At 39.9% G+C, this 17,778-nt stretch overlaps 1 protein-coding gene across 1 annotated transcript; it reads right to left on the bottom strand.

Moving 5' to 3' along the window:
• Positions 1-297: 297 nt before the first annotated feature.
• Positions 298-17,223, bottom strand: lin28b (lin-28 homolog B (C. elegans)). Its single transcript, XM_040018247.1, has 4 exons — positions 16,874-17,223; positions 15,921-16,114; positions 5,643-5,830; positions 298-1,630 (listed from the first exon to the last, which is right to left on the bottom strand). Exons 1-4 carry the CDS (start codon positions 16,881-16,883, stop codon positions 1,318-1,320), a joined length of 705 nt encoding a protein of 234 aa, XP_039874181.1. The 5' UTR covers positions 16,884-17,223; the 3' UTR covers positions 298-1,317.
• Between the last annotated feature and the right edge of the window lie 555 nt (positions 17,224-17,778).

The raw sequence follows: 17,778 nt of genomic DNA, 5'->3' as shown, positions 1-17,778 counted from the left end.
TCTGAGTATCTGATTTAGCAAATAAGGGAAAATATGGAGTTTGGGGTTTTTTTTTTAAAGTCAGTTTGATTTGTCATGAATGAAAATGGTTAAATAGAGAGAGAGTTTTCACACACCAACAAAGCATCCCATGCAATATACACCTATAGATCAGAGCTAATTCCTTATAAATGCATTACTTAAAGTTAATAGAATTTTAATTATATCTTGTGACTTTACATATATATATATATATATATATATATATATATATATATATATATATTAATGACTTATACTATAATTTATAAACTGTAATGTTATTTTCAACTAATTATGCCACAACCAAAATGGAAATCTAATGATCAGTTCATTACTTTGAATCTAAACTATGATCTAGATGGATTATATGATGTCTTATATAGACTGTGTCTATCTATGATAATAGGAAACATAAGGGTTAATAGTGTTGACTCACACCTGAGGAAGAGGTGCTTCAGTCTGACAGTTTTGCTTTCTGTTCGAGCATGCGTAACACGCACAGGACACGCGCTTTCTCTCAGTCTTGCACATGTTTGACGTCTGACAATCAGTTGGTCCGGTCTATATCATATAAGAGGTATGCATGTATGTATGTGAGTGTTTAAGAAGTATAGAGTGTGATCTAGCAGCTGGCTGTCTTTTTAAAAAAATTCCCTCTGGGATCCATAAAGTTTCCCTAAAGATCTTTAGAAGCCAAGCTAACGGCCCTGCGGGTCTGGATTATCGCTTAGAGGGTCTTGAGGTCTTCTTCTAATCCTTCTTAAGATGAGCTACTGTGTGTGCTAAAAGGATGCATCATGATTTTTCAGAATGATTAGGCCTACAGGATATTTTGTGGCTTTAAATCTGCAAGATAGTCGTGTAGAGAAAAAGCATTCATAATGGCCAACACTTAGGTCCAAGGGTACAAAGGCAAAAACAATCATCAAGACTAGACTTATACAGTGTTTTTTGTTTTTTTCTCACTCTCGTGCTGCAGAGACTGAAACAAGAGTGATCCCCTGCAGTCACCATTCCAGCCGTGGTTGCCATAGCTGCACCAAATGACTGCAAATCAGTCACACACATTCTTGCCCATCACGTACCCCACTGATCGTTGCCATAGCTGCGCTGGTTAGAAATTGTAAAAAAAAACAACAACAACAAAAAAAAAACCAAACAATAAAAGTAAAGGAATAAAGACCTCCCATTTTTCACAGGTGTGAGGTAGATGAGGGGAGCTTCAGGTAACCTTGATTGAGAGGAGACATGAGGTGTCAGAGGCTAGCGGTGAAAGATTCACCCCTATGGACTATTTCAGGATTTCCTCCACCTCTGGGTCCGAGAGCCACGTTGTGTATGGGGCTCCTCGGGGGAAGAGGAGGAGCCCTCCAGAGGAGACGAGCCAGAGCGCTCCTCTTCCTCTGGGAGAGAGAGGTAAGGCCCGGTCCCTGGGCTAGAGGCCGAGGTAGACGCATGTTGGTCCTGAGAGCCTGTGGCGGGCGCCAGCGCCTTGTGGGGACACTGAGCCACCATGTGCGTGATGCTCTGGCAGTAGTGGCATTTCTTTGGCTGGGGGGGCAGGCCACACTCCTTGGCATGGTGATCCAGACCTCCACAGTTATAACAGCTGCAGGGAACAGAGGAGAAAAGAACAAAAAGCATGAACAGGATCTTTGTTTTTAGCTTTTCCTTTTCTTTTTCTTAAAACAGAAAACAGATTTTGTAGTTTTGAATCTGCAAGCACTTTGCGGCTAAAATACAGTTAGATCCATAATTTGTTGGACAAAGACACAACTGTATAGGAGTTATAGCAGTTGATACAGCCTTCCATTTGCAAAGGCCCAAAGATAATTAGAGAAACTAGAATAATTTTAAATAGAAGGACTGTTTTTGACAATCCTTTGCAGATGGCAGTCCTGAAGCCTAGAACTCAATGACATCACCAAAGGCTGTGTGTCTTCCCTTCAGATGCTCTGCTAGGTTTGTTCGTGGCTCTTTCTGCATTCACTTTTGTTTTCAGTAAGTGAAAAGCATGTTCAGTTAGGTTGAGATCAGGTGACTAACTTGGCCACTGAAGAATACGCCATTTCTTAGCATAGGGAAAGTCTTAGTTTGCAGTATTCGATGGAGCGTTAACCATTTGCACTTTGAAGCGCTCTCCAATCAGTTTACCAACATTTGGCTAATTTTAAACAAAGAGTATAGCTCTGTACATGTCACAATTCATCCTGCTACTTCTATCAGTGGTCACATCATCAGTAAACACTAGTGGTTGGTAGCCGTACATGCTCATGCCATAATATTTCCTTCATGTCTGGCAAGGATCATGGTATGCTTCATATCATGAGCTGTTCTCTCCTTTCTCCATACGTTTCTCTTTCCATCATTATGACACAAGCTAATCTTGTTTTCAAGAATCTTTTTTTAGAGCTGTGCAGGCTCGTTAAGGTGTTTTCTTGTAATGTCTAATCTGGCCTCTGTAATTACCCTCATGAAGGCATCTCTTGATTGTAGACTTTGGCAGAGTGTTAGATGTTGTGAGGTTGTTTTCTTTCACTATGAAAGTAATTCTGTCGTTGTGCACATTAGTTGTCTCCTTTGGTTTTTCGGATCTTTTGATGTTGCTGAATTACCCGGTGCATTCATTTGTTTTTAGAATATTTGGGACTTATGATTTATTTTGGATTTTAAACCTAATATGTCGTCCCTCACTTGCACTGACATTTCTCTGTGCCTCACATTTAAAATCACAGTGAAAAATACAAATTCAACACATGGAACCAACTTCAGATATGTCTGCTTTATTGGTCATGAAATAATGAAGCAACAGATCTGACCTGGACATTAAAATGCTTTATTTTTAAACAATTAATACAGTGTTATATATAATAACTTAAATAACAAATGGGAGTATTTTTAAAATACTGAAATTCTTAAGCAGTTAATGCAAACTTTTTTTGAACCCCTTGAATTAAAGCTGAAAATCGGCACACTTGATTGATTTAAAAAGGCAAAACTACAACAAATTATGGCCCTACTAATAACTATCATTTCTAACATGGTAAGTATAATAATAATAACAACAATAAGAAGAAGAAGAAGAAGAATTTTTTAAAAAGAAGAATAAAGATTTTATTTCACTCTTGTCCGTCATCGGCACGACGGAGTAGAAATGTCGGCTCCAACTAAAATTCCCCACTAGATGGGAGTGTTGTATATGATTTTGGTCTGGTGTGGCCGCTGTGGCATGCCAAACTGCATTATATTATTAGCTCTGAAAAGAATGCCAGCAATGAAATGGCAACAATAAAAGCATGAAGAGAAATTAGGCCAAAATGTTAGCCCGTCATGATGCCATCAGTTCTCTTTGCACTGCATTAAATAATAAATATTTTTTGTCATATTTTCTTTTTTTTTTAAGGCTTTATGTCACGTACAAGTCACCGTTCAGGTTTTTAATAATGTCCTGGTGTCTTAATATCTCTTGGGCAATGATGTCTAGAACAAATGATTCTGGATTTATCAGTTTGTGTTAAATTTCTACTGCAGCAGTGCAAAACTCAACCGCTTATCATTATGAAATAACTGCTTACTGCACACATTTTAAGGTGCATCTGATTTGATTACCAATTAACAAAATAAGAATCGACAAGTAGACCCAACTGCAAATTGCTGCCACTAAATAAGAAATTGAACAATGACGGCCTTTTCTACGGAACCAGATAAATTATCTTTACTTAACCTGTGTTCTTTGCATCCAATAAAATAACAACTGGCTGCTTAAGAAAAAATTAATGCAATGTTTAATTGTTCTTTGTAAATAAAAAGTATTATCTTTCTACTATAAATAAACCATAAAGAATATAATAGAGACTACAGATAAGACTGCTACCTCACTAAAAGCTGTGACATTAATTAAGAAAGACTTAAAGGTAGGTTTTAAGAGGTAATTAGTAAGTGTCCTCAAAACCTGGATTCATACAAGTACAGTGATCTGATAAATTAATTCGTGCAATTAAATAATTATATTTATATACTAATTATAGTTCAAATCCCGAGGTAGCATGAAAATCCATCAATTTATTGGAGAATTTAGGTTTTAAAGTTTAAAATATTCATTAATGTAATTCAGATTTCTTGTATGTCTCAGGTCATGCACTCATTTAGTGTAATAAAAGCACAGTTTAATCTCAGCTAATTTGATTCAAATGCGTGCAACACAAAGAGAAAACATTGATAGACTAAATTTCATATCAAACTGGGAAAAACCTGGATGAAGACAAAACAGCTCAAAATATTTGGATGTCCTTTAAGTTTAATATTGAAGAATGTTTTTATCACAGATTAAGACTAATGAGCTTTAAATGCTAATGGCAATTTTTTTTTTCAGGGAAATGGTTACAGATGAGTGCTTAATTAGTTTAAAGAAAATTCTGCAACAGCTGATGAACATTTCTCAACAATTACTGTTAAACATCAACTTCTCTGCTAATTTCTGTTTGATAAAAAATCAGCGCTGTCACCACTAAACTTTTTAGCCACTATTTCCACAACCAATGAATTGTTTACTCAATTTTTAAACTGAACAGTTTTACAGAACGTGATCTGAGCAGCTCTAGAGAAAAGAAAGAAATGATCCGTTGCATAGCAGAATAACCCGCAGCGTAACCCACCAGTAGCTGCTCCCACTGACCAGCATTCACAAAGACAGAAACACACATCTACCTGCCATCACTGAATCCAAAACCACCTTGCTACCACATTAGCAGAAGACAGACACTTGACCTAACACTGGATCAATTATCCAAAATAAGCTGAATTATTCAGCTGTGTAAACCAATCAGGGAGCCTTCTCTGTCAGATACAGTTTCTTCCTTTCTAACAAATGCTTTTCTTTACCACTATTAAAAAAAACCAAAAAACACGATAGTGCTGCATTGGAGCACTGAAGCAACAGTGATGCAGCAACATAAAGGGTGCCAGCGCTACACTTTCTCATGTAAATGTAGCCTTGAAATCATGTGATACCTTCCCACAACAGATACAGTACTTAGACTCTACCTGGCAGGATTTGCCGCACATCAAATGAGGGCACTTTCTTTCAGTAGGAGGACAGGAGGACTCTGCTTAGCGTTTTCAAGGCACTCCCTATGGCTCCCTCTGCAGATTTCAGCAAAGCTCCCTTCAGGATTCAACTGAGGACAAAACAATTGATTTGGCTACCGCTGCATTGAGATGCATATAGGTCCAATCTACCCCCATGCTAATATAGTCTCTAATGTAAAAGCTGGCAAATTGATTTAAAATAGCGGCAATGGCAAGCGAAGTGCCCTATTCAATTCCTTATTATGGTGCACAATAACCATAGCAACAGGCATGTACCGAGGCAGATTGAATAGATTTAATCTATAATCTCAGCCCACTCAGAAGCCACTCACTGCGGGTAGCTGTACGTATAGAATATGTTTCCTATTGCTACAGCGTAGTCTTGCTTTCTCAAAGCTAGCCACAGGCACCTATACGCATTCACATATTTCACATTTTCAGGAAAACCATGCATACATGTGATTACATTCATGCAGACACAAAACATACACATACATTTTTTTTTTTTGTTTCAAAAATGAATAAAAACCTACCGGTCTCCCTTTGGTTTGCGTTTCTGCAATGGGACCTTCCCTTTGGGTCTCCTCTCACTGCCTGCACAGGGTCCCCCACCAGGTCCGGTCACCCGCAGGGACTCTAGGCCCTTAGAGGACTTCTTATAGGTGAACTCCACCTGCTCACCCTCCTTTAAGCTGCGGAAGCCCTCCATCACTAGTTTGCTCTGTTGGAAGAATAAAAAAGGGCAATTATCCCTTTAAAAGAGGCAGATGCTTATTGCCAAATGCAAGACACAAGAGTGTGTAGGTAGGATAACGCCCTGTGTGTTATAAGCGAGAGTATCCGACACGTTAGGGCTCATGTTTGTTGAAATTGCTTTAAATTTAATGTCAAAGCATTTGTTTCCCTTAGGTTAAAATATTATAATTTCAAGCCTATACAAAAATAAATCTTTAAAGGTTAATTTATAGGACGTTAGATTTTGTAAGAGCAAAACTGTTCCAGGAAAATGTAAATCTGATTCTTTTATAATAGTAAACCACGTCACTGAATAAGGTAGCTCGTTAAAGGCAACTGAAAGATCTCTATTATGTTAGCTATAAAGGCTTTTTATACAGCAGTATCAGGGTGCGTTTTACCTTTGTTGGTTATATTGAATATTTTTTTAACCCCAGATGATTCATGGAAACTGACAAAGGCTATTACACTTTAATAGCCTTCAGTATGCAGCTAGACATAAAGACAGCCCCCTTCTTAGGCAGAAAATGCAGTCTTTCAGTGAAAATGGATTAGTTACTCTTTCTGTCTGCATAAGATAAAGCATTAATGTTACGCAAGCCCACACCCATTAGGTTAAATCTACACATTGAGCAGTTGCCAGATATATTATTACGTCTGCACACAAAAAGTTCCCCAATCAACTCCTTTTATTTCCACATAGCTCAAGAATCAACATTTACTTTATTAACACGGGCAAGTCCACGAGGTGGGCTTTTACACACTGCCACATGCAGCGAACACAACAAGTATTAGCAGACAATGAACATCGAGAGGCAAATACATTACTTCAAACATGGTGGATTGACTATATGTGGTTTGTACCAACTGCCGTGAAGGTTGCTCCACAGAGCGACTTATCTCACATGATATGTCCTTGGTTTACTCTCTTTATCTACTTTTCGCAGAGACACCACTTCCTTTTCTGCAGGCTTAAAAGACAAGAATGTTACACCTATACAATTTTTTTTTTTTTTTTTAAAGCATCCACCATCCATCTTATCTACATGATCGGAAATATTGATTTAGTTACTACATAACCACTGGACAATGATTTATGTCTTGTTGATCGCACAGCGCGGACGGCTGATAGGCACAGAATCCGTGACCTTCATGAATCGCAGCAAGCCCTGCGGCTCTTATAGGTAAACACACGCCCACATGGGCATGCAGTGTGCAGAGCAAACCTACTACCTACTATACATCAAGACCTAAAAATAACACACAGGCTATCTGTAAAAGCAGTGCATGCTGTAGAGTCAGATATGTAGGAGACAAAGGAAGAGAAAGGCACGAATGATCAGATGATATAGATGTGAAACTATAGAAGAAGGAGAGAAATTGTGCACAGCAGCATTTTTCTGCAGCGACTGAGGTTACAGGAAGCTGAAGGCGCTCTATAGGTGGTTTGTAGATAGAGATGAAAACCTAAGAGAGAGGAAAGACGTACAGAGGATGTGGGAATTAATTACAAACTAAGAATAGTGTTTGAACTCACTGCACTCGGATAATTGTCCATGTGAAAACCACTGTACAATAAATGACCACTGGGATACCACGTGGATTAAATGGAAGTGAAACGAAATACATTTAATATGTCTCTGTTTCCTTCAGGAAAACAAGTATGAAAAAAAAGGAAAACATTTAACCTTGTTTCACACAGCGGAAAAAACTTCAAAACCTACCGCAAACACAAAGAATATCTCAATGTAAGAATATGCAATCAAATACATTTTCTTGGGATCTGTTAGGTCGCCTTTAAAAATTCAGGTAACACAAACTGTCGTTATTACAACACCCAGTTATTCAAAAAATCTTTTTAAAAATGCTTAATAAAATGTATTCTAAAGGCACTCACATATCACAGCACTCGGTAAATGAGGGTCACGCTAAGACTTTCTTAGGATTAAAGAAAAACTTTCAAATAGATAAGAAAAAATAAAATATCCACTCTACAATAAATAAATCAGTTTATGTTCGTTTTTTCTGTTTTTAAAGTAATTTTTATGCATTTTTAAAAAATTATATATATATATATAATTTAGACAATTTAAGTAAGTTGCATTTTTTTATATTTTCCCTTTTCCTATCTTTACCTCCCTTTACTTGAACTTTATTCCTTAAAAGAATGATATCAAAGACAAACTTTGACATCATGAAAAAAAACTAACTTCAGTTTCAAATAATAAAGGTTATTAGTTGTTGTTTTGTTTTTAGGGTTTTTAGGGTTTTTTTTAGAATTGGTATTTTTACAACTTATAGTTCAGTACAAAAAAAGTTTTAGAAAGCCATCAAATTTCTTAAACTTGAACAATGCTGATATATAATTATGTTATTTCCCTGCATTTTAATCTTTTTTTTCATTAGAGATTTTTGGATTTTTATTTTTTTCATATATATTAAACACAAATTAGTACATATGAAACATAAACTTTTACCAAATAGCTATTAATCTGGATTCCAAAGGCCTCTCTCACAATGAGTAATAATACACAATTTTTTGCTTTACTTTTTTTATATAATAAAACAATAAATAGGTTTTCAGTTTAGTCCTCAGAAAATATAGATATATACACAGAAGAGTTGTGACTTCATATTTAACCTTTTTTAAACAATTCTTTCTTTTTTTTCCCACATTTGAACATTTCAACAATTTATTCGAAAGAGAAAATCGCCTTTTTTAGCATTAAAAGCAAAATGTCCAAAATTCACTCATTCATTCTTCCTCTGATGTCCTGCTTGATTCCCCCACTGCAGTAAGTGAGACTTACAGCCAAGGCCACTCTGCTTCTAGTCGATTTGTGATGGAAGACTCATCCATTTTGGGCATTCAGCTATTGGATTTGGCTTTGAGGAATAGATGAGAATCAGGGAATGGAAATGAGCAAGAGGAAAGATTATGCACCACAGATGCAAAAAAGGGAATAACACAGAAGGGACGGTGAGGAGAGTCACAAACTAAGCAAGCAGCTTCATGATCAATCTCAGAACATTATGTTACAAAATAATAATAGTAATAATGTTAAGATTCCATATTCATTAACCTATTCTTTTATCAAAGTTCTCTGCTCATACCAGCAAAATAATCAACCAAATGACAAGCTACAGCCGAGCTATATCCTGGTCATTCAAATGGAAACACCAATTGATTTTATAATTACCATCATTAGACCATCTGAATGGCTAAAAGGCATTTGTTCAGCAGATATCAGTAAAAAGACAACAAAAGGTTGTGCCCATCCCCCATGAAACACAATATATTCAGAATAATGATAAATAAACATCAGCTGGTCTCTAGACTATGGCACACGAGCCCTTCCTCTTCCTCTCCTGTCTTCAGTCCAGAAGCAGCTTGTCTCTCCAGGTCAAAGTTGAGTGGTTTGTCTCAGCACTCTACCCCCCCCCCCCCCCCCCCTCTCCAACTCACTCAATTCCCACAATGCACCAGTGAGGAAACCACACATCCCCTTTTGTTCTGTAGAAATGCAGGAAAACACACATAGACACACACACACAAAAATCTCCTCCATATAGGTTATGGCATCATGTTTGTGTCAGATACGTTCTGACGCGTTCACTCGCAACAGCTCAGTCTCTGCAATTACGTAATAAACTGCAGCATATGGATCTGTATATACATGTGTGCCTCCGAGCTGCTCTATGCATGTGTAAGCGTGTGTGTGTGTGCGAAAACTTCGCAAATCAGAACCTGCAACCTGAGTCCCCTCCTCTCAAGTGACCTGGCGGGTGTCCTGACCCGTTTCAGTTTACGCAAAGAGGTCAGGAGAGGGCACGGCTAAGGTGAGGGAATGAAAGAATGCCAAGCAGAACGAAAAAGAGAGAAGGAGAGCAAGAGAGACTCTAACATAAAATGGGGGAGTGGCTTAGCACAGGGAGGTGGATATGGGTGGGAATCTGGAGGAAGAGGAGGACAAGGGTGGGGGGTGGGGGTTCATGGAACTACCTCCACCGCATTCTGTTCAGCTCCAATGGAGGAGCAACTCCTCATCAGTGGCTGGAATTGGGGGAGGCCAGGAACAAAACCACCATTTGATCAGGAACCCCACAGGTCAGCAGGAGAAATCCTGAGGTCAGTGGTATAACCATCGTAGCACCACCCCCAGCCTGCTGGGAAGACCACACCACCACTCTGTGCTTAAACTTAAGGGTCACCAGCAGCCAGCACCATGTCTTAAACGGAAGAAACCTATCCAACAAAAGGATCGAAAGATACTCTAAAAGGGCTTGATTATGCTTGCAAGCTTCCTTATGTGTAATAAATATCTTTAGGTCTTCATGCATGTTACCGTACATATATATATATATGTGTGTGTGCGTGTGTGTGTGCGTGTGTGTGTGTGTGTGTGTAGGAAAGAGCCAGAGATCAATATCGACACTGACATCCTAGATAGAAATAGCCCTCCTTTTCATCAGCCGGCCCTCGTCATCACCAGACCCAGCAATCAATACAGGAAGCTGTAATGTGAGGGGATGGGGAAGCAAGAGAGAGGAGAGCCACCATCCTCCACCAGCCTCTCTCCGAGGCGACCACCAGCTATGGAATGGCTAATTATGGGATGCCTTAAATCAGAGGTGGAGAAGGGTATTGTGCTCGTTTCTAAGAGGAACGGGAATGTGCAGAGGTGAGTGAGTAGAGGGAGATGGTGGTCAACATGTGGCTTGGTGTCACTGAGTAGCTTTTAATACACAGGAAATGCTAAGTGGATAAAGCTGGGCTAGATCAGCTCAGATGGACATAACCCAACAGGATATATATAAACCAAAGAAGAAAGGGAGAGGAAACACACACACACATACACACAAACATGCCAGTGAAAACCACCAACAGAGCCGCTCTTATGTCGGTGACACCGCAGCCCTCCTCAACACATTGTCATTAGTGGCTCTGACCTTTGAACCTCGCCCAGCCCCCATCAAACAGTTAAAAGCCTTCATGTTTCCCCTGCTTCAAATTAACAACATCCAACACCCCCGATTATGACTGGGCCAAATATTTGATCTGGGGAAGGAAGCACTAGATCATCCTGGTACATTTATCAGCATGAGAGGGGGAAATGAACCTCACTGAGGTGACTGGTGATAAAGCACACAGCCTGCTAATAACTGCACCCATTCAAAACAGAAACAGTCCAGTGTCACTGCAAAGATTCACTGCCAGCCATTTAAAGAGGTGTCACTTTCACAAAAGAACAAATGATGGAATATATCATAAATTTAAAATGACAGAAATCATTTTTAAAAGGTTTGAATTTTTCACGTTTTCTTTTAGGAAAAATGATGGATCAATGCAAACCTTTCAAACCTTACACGTGTACATTGGTAGTGCATACAATTTGAGTTGCAATCATTATTTAATTGGTTTTACAGTTGAATCCATTTACAGAGGCAAAAAACAGCAGCTGTCTTTTTTTTTTTCTTTGTATGCTTTGCCACTGAACTCACCCAATCTAACAAAGTAGACAGATGATGATATAATGCGTGACAAACATGACACAAAAATGAGTGCTGGTTATTAGCTCGGATCTGATGAATTCTAACATGAATACAAAGAGATGAACATGAGATAAATGTAGTCAGATGTTTAATTGAGGGATTTTATACATTTTATTTACTATAATAGCTCTAATCTTTATCTAATCATTATCTTTATTTTTTTTATTTGAGCCTTTGCAACAACTGTGTTTTTACATATAAATTGCTTTCATCTGTCTCTCTAGCAATTTTTAATAGAAATTTGACTATAGATTATCGCAAATTAAAACTGTTTCAGGCAAATCTCTCCAAAAGAAAAGCTTTTAAACGTCTGTTTATACATGTTGTGTCTAAATCTAACTTTTCTCTATCCTTCGGAAATGTAACAGTTTTATTAATTAATTAGGTCTTTGATGATTATTATTTTTTTCCTTTTTGATGCTTTTCTTTGTCATTTTTTAGGACAAAATGATCAATGGAGAAACAAAGTGCTAATAAATAAAAACAAATTGCAGACTGTAGCCCTTAAAATCTATAAAGCATTGCATAGAAGAACTGAGCAGCCAAGAACATTAAATATTAAAGAAAGAACTAGAAAGAGCCTCCTGGAATTTTTCATTCCTGGTAATTAAAAAAAATAGATTAATTAAATGCTTAAATCCTTAATCAGCTCATACTGACATGACCAGCGGAACTGCTGCTCTTTTTTTTATTGTAGCCCTTCTGTGTCTACTCCATCACCCTTCCAATTACCAATCAAACATCCGCTATATGCGGCCAGCTCCTCAAAAGGAAGTCACATGACTTGTCTTTCTTCTTCTTTTGCTTTATTTGATGTAAAGACGGGAAGGGTGGCGGTGGTGTGGGTGAGTGGAGTGGTGTGGCTGCAGGAGACACAAAGCCTGATACTGGCTATCTGCAGGCAGAGATGGGTGGGGCCTGCATGCCAAACGGTGACACGGACCAGAGGTTAATCTCACTAGGGGCCCACTTTAACCTCACTACACAAAACACACACACACTCTCTCTCTCTCGAGTGCGCACATGCATGATCAAAAACCTAGAACATTTTACAACGGATCACACGTAGGCATCGACAACCTGGTGGCTGAAAGCAGAAAGTAAGAAGTGCTCACACGCACACATTCGTAAGGGATTCATAAACTCATGGGGTTTCAGGAGAATAGCAACAGCAAACTGTTCAACATTTCAAACTGATTACCGACAAAGGGCAGGCAGCACCCCCAACCCACTAAACCCCTCGCCTACCCTCTTGCCTTTTTGTCTTTAAGAAATTCCTCTTTTTAAAGAATGCCCAAGGAGAGACACCCCCCCCCCCCAAACACACACACAGACACACACACACACATAGTAAAAAACACTCAGCTCAGGTAGAGAAGTGGTTGACACACAGAGATAATGTAATAGTGGAATCACTAAGGAGAGAGTGAAGATGCTTAATTACTCTCTCACACCTTCCGAAAGGAAGCGATCAGATAGGAGCCGTGATGAAGAGGCCTCCCAGGAAGAGGCCTCGTGCTCTGGGGGGTGGGGGGGCTCACACTAACTCTCTCTTTCACACACACACACACACAAGCGCACACCCTCCCTCCTTTACCTCCCGCTCCACCACTCGCTCGTCTTTTTCCAACCTCTCACTCATGTTTTCCTCTTGGACTACCGCCGTCCCCAGCCCAGCACCCCCACCCCTCACCCACACTTTTTTTTTCCCACATCCCTCCTCTTTCCCTCTCTTAAGGAAACTCCTCCTCTCTTCCCCCCTTCCTCCTGTCCTCATGCTCCCTCTTCCCCTCCCTATCTTTCTTACCTCAGCTTTTATCCTGCGGATAGGGTCAATGTTGTGCAAGAATAAATCGGCATCCTTTCTGATAGTTTTATTTCAACAACGACCCTTTTACCACAAACGTGTAAAATAATTCATAACCTTTGTTTTAAGTTGGTTTGATTGTGAGCTTGCCACTGATTAAAAATGACAAAATGCATCCTAAAACAATTATTATGGCTTTAAGACTTTTAAATAATTTTCTACTTAAGATATAACAGGCCAGATCTGTATTCAATATTTCCAAATCTGAACATTTCTTTTAAACCTGGAAATAACATCAATATATTCAAATGGCTCCAGGCTGCTAGCAGAGAGACAGAGAGGGTGGAACAATCAGAGAGAATGAGTGACCGATTTAATACGAATGCACGAGTGTGAATCCTTCCAAAGAAATCACGGGGTTGTTTGCATTTATTATGACAGCGTGTTTATGAATGCACGATGTCTTCCCCTTTGTGCTAAATGACAGTCGTGTCACTGTGAGCGCGTACAGCTGCCAGAAACACTGGGACACAAATGATCGAGCGTAAACATATGATTCACTGAATGCTATAATTTAACAAAAAGCTATATTAGGAACAATTTGGTCCCCACCACCCTCCCAAAATATGAAAAAACGAATGAATGAAACAGAGCAGCTCTGCAAACATTTTCATCTATACACCGCCATCACCACAGTACCTAATGAGCCTTTCTTGCATTGTGGATCTAAATATTTTTCCTATGTAAAGCAACAGTATACCGCACAAGCCTTTTCTGCCTTATAGGCTACAAACTACTGAGACACACAATGTTTTGTTAGACTCCTGCTCAGCTCTTAAGACTGTTTCCCAGAGCACACCTTTATTCACCCTTGATGGCCTGATCCACTCCTAAAACATCTCTGAGCAGCAGGGAAGACAGAAGTCTGGAGTGTATGGACAGATGCAGTGCTTTCAGTCGATGAAGCCACAATGTGAACGTATCAATCAAAATCTGATAACATAGTGCTGTAGTCATCCACTTTCCCGAGCTTGGGCTTGTTTCATGCAGGCACAGTAAGAGAGAATGAAAACATCCACATACATGTAAATGTTAACAAAAAAATGTAGAAATACATGTCAGGCTATATTATTACGTGCATATGAAGATGCGCATGAAGCAAAGCTCAACATATTGTTGTTATTCACTGAATGTTTTTTGCACTTTACTCCAGGATTTTAATCCAGATATTTTTAAAACTCTCGATTATCACGTTTATAGCCAAGCTAAATGCACTAAACAACCAGCTTTACCGCTGTCAGAATTCAATGGCAGTGAACACATTTGGTCAATCAAATACTGCGGACAATTTGAAATGTACAATTTTTTTTTTTTTAATTTGTATTTATTTATTTATTTTTCCATATAAACTGAGCTGGATGCAGCATAGCTCAGAGAGGTGGAAACTACCCTGCTGGTGCAGAACACACTCAAATGCCATTCAAAAAGACATTGGATAGCAAACCATGTGAAACTGTGGTCCCACTTTCTATTTTTAGTCTGGCATGCAGCTTGAAAAAAAACATACTGTAAGTGTTTGAGTTACATTATATATATATTTTTTACCTAAATAAACTAATCCCTTTATGCAACTATAATCCACATTTCCCAGTGCTACTAATTTGCCTTATAGTAATCAGTGGAGTCATCTTTTCTACAATGAAGTGAGAGAGCGTGTCAAATGAAATGGCAACAAAAATGCCTCTCTTCTTCATCTGTCGTTCCTCGAGAATTTTAAAGGCACTTTATAGGACCGTAAAAAAGGTCGATTTAACGGAGGGAAAGGGGAGCTAAAACAAGGGAGGACTTCACTGCTCTTTGTTTTCTGTAGCAGTCAAAAACAAGGCCTCTGAAATGAACTCCATGCACAATAAATCAGCAGTCCACGCGGAGGGAGTGGGAGGGGGACACACAGGCCGGGCTTCACGTCACCATTCGGTATGAAAGTAAAAGGATGTTTCTATAAACTGCACATACGGTTCAAGTACATCAAGCAAACAACAGCACTGAGCAAAATCCACCTTCCCAGAACAGAGCCCAGCAGTGAGTTTAAAAACAAAAAAATAAAAACACGCTCTCCGACATGTTAGCTGGCTGGATATCAAGCAAGCTCTGCTGTCCATTACAGGGCCAAGTGTGAAACTAACCGTGTCATATCCACACGACATTTCTTTCCTTTCCCTTCACAGAGAGAAGCAAAGGGAGAGCTAAACGCATGTGCCTCAGAGGAAAACTTTGTGTGTGTGTGTGTGTGTGTGTGTGTGTGTGTGTGTGTGTGTGTGTGTGTGTGTGTGTGTGTGTGTGTGTGTGTGTGTGTGTGTGTGTGTCGTTTGTTTGTTTTGGTTTGGTTTGGTTTTTCCTGTCCCTTAAGCATGTGGACAGCATGTTGTTACACAGTAACGTGTCGGGCAAGGCGAAACATCCGGATGATACAGTGTAACTATCGCTGTGAAGAAGAATTAAAAAGGGGCCCGAGGACAGCAAGATGGGATCTGAGGTAACAGTAGCAATTTAATTTTGGCAGAGGAAATAAAAAGTATTCAATCATTCGTCGCTTTTCCACGCTTCTTTTTTTTTTTCAAAGAAAGGAAAATCCGGATGAGGCCAATGCCCACCACATCACCACGACGCAAACGCGTATTCCTCGGTGCTTGTGTGTACGTTTTCATCAACTTACTTGGTGGACGAAAACATCCAGAGGGGGGTCAACGGGGCTCCCTTCGCTGTTGGTCATTGAGATAAATCCAAATCCCATCCGGACGTTGAACCATTTGCAGAAACCCGATCCCGACAGGACCTGAGGTCGAGTGCGGTCCTCCTCCTGCTCGGCGGACTTGGCGGGGTCTTCTCCGCCACCTTTACCCGACCCTCCTGTAGAACGAGCGGGCAGTACAAGAGGCGAGTTAGAACATTTTGTTTGTGCTCGCAGACACGCCGCTCAACACTCACCGCCCTGCGTGCATACACGTTTATATAAGTTTAATGAGCTTTGTTGCGTAAAGAAAAGAAATAAAGAAAACTTCTCCAAGAAGCGTGAGGGGAATCCCCTCCACTTCAAGTACAGGCTATGCGAAGTTCAGGGCCGGTAGAAATTTCCTATACTATTTTTCACATGTCACATAAGCGAAGAGGGACGCGTGGTGCTGTGAACCGATGTGCGTCACCCAGACATTCCCTCAACCAAAAAAAAGGGGGAAAAAAGTTGTTACTCCACGACAGATGAATGCCTCTGATTCGTGCACAGGCATGCTCAGTGGTGTAACTTGTGGAGGGTTTTTCTCGTGCATCTACAGCCCGCTCCTGATGTGGAGTTGCATGCTATAAGGGGAGGAAAAAAGGGCAGGTGTACACATAGTTCCTCGAGCTTTACTACTGGCTTGAAAAGCATATACGCTCTAACAGTGGATCTATCTTAATGCTGCCAGACGTGGTTAGATGTGGTGCTCGGCAGTGTGGCGGTTCAGGCTTTATTTTTTATTATTTTTTATTTTTTTAGGTTTGGAACAATAATCACGCTGCACCTTGCCTCCTTCTCCCTTCTCGCGCGAGCTCACGTGGAGCAAATATATATATGTATATAACAACAACAAAAAACTAAGAGCAGAAAATAGAAAATAATTGCAGAATAACCTTCGGCCATGTTTCCCCGCGGACCCTCTGCGCCCAAGTTGCAATAGAGAAGCTTCCTCTGCGAAAACGGGCTGCGGTAGTCACCATTAATCCGACATCCTCGATCCCATCGGTCACCAGTTTAGCTCGCATGGTACGGCGTGCTTTCTGCCTTTTGATATTTTTGTCATGTCTTTCTCTCTTCCCTTCAATCCCTTCCTCACTCACACCACCTCTGTAGCCTACTGCTCTACCCCTCTCTCTCTCTCTCGGTCGCTGCCTCTCTTACTCCCTCTCTCGCTCTCGTCTTCGCTCTCATTCGCTCTCGAGCTGGCTGTGCCCGTTCCCGTAGTGAGAACACGTGACTTTGTCAATTACATGCTTTCTTGCTTCTCATTTCTGTCCCAAGATTCAAAGAGGAAAATGGGTGTGTGTTGGGGGGGAGAAACTGGACTCGGAACCATCAACAGCACGCGCCCAATAGTTGTGTAGATCATAAAACAACCCACGTCCACTGTGGGAAGCTGCAAGCTGTAACGTGTGCTATATGATATGCTATGCGCTGCAGTGCACTGCTTGCAATGTGTTTTGTTGAGGTCCTGTATCAAAAGGGGTTGGTGTAGCTACATAAGGCTATTATGCACTGAGATTAGATTAGATGATTGGATGGGATTAAATTACATTTTAATGAACTCTGCGGAATAATAGGGTGGCCATGACAACAGCAAAAACACACACAAAAAAACAAGGAAATAATGAATCAACCAATTACAATCAAAAGCAAATGATGAAGTTAGACCCCTAATGGGTGTAGCTGATTAACCTACAGATTTGCAGGCTTGTTTTCATAGCTCTTCCCATCATCACGTGGAAGTACAGCAGTGTGTCCTGTGTGGCTTTTGTTTGTTTTTTTTACTTTGAGTATT

The sequence above is a fragment of the Simochromis diagramma genome, unplaced genomic scaffold, assembly GCF_900408965.1.
Source record: "Simochromis diagramma unplaced genomic scaffold, fSimDia1.1 OVJJ01000802.1, whole genome shotgun sequence".
NCBI classification, from domain to species: domain Eukaryota; kingdom Metazoa; phylum Chordata; class Actinopteri; order Cichliformes; family Cichlidae; genus Simochromis; species Simochromis diagramma.
The sequence above is the reverse complement of the archived record's forward strand: the minus strand, read 5'-3'. Positions and strand labels throughout refer to the sequence as shown.

Bases quoted from the DNA above. Each gene is read 5' to 3' on its own strand.
- lin28b (XM_040018247.1), bottom strand. The intron at 5,831-15,920 runs GTAAGTTGATGA...TTCTTCCAACAG, and splicing joins TGGATGTTTTCGTCCACCAA to AGCAAACTAGTGATGGAGGG. The intron at 1,631-5,642 runs GTAGGTTTTTAT...TGTTCCCTGCAG, and splicing joins CGCAAACCAAAGGGAGACCG to CTGTTATAACTGTGGAGGTC.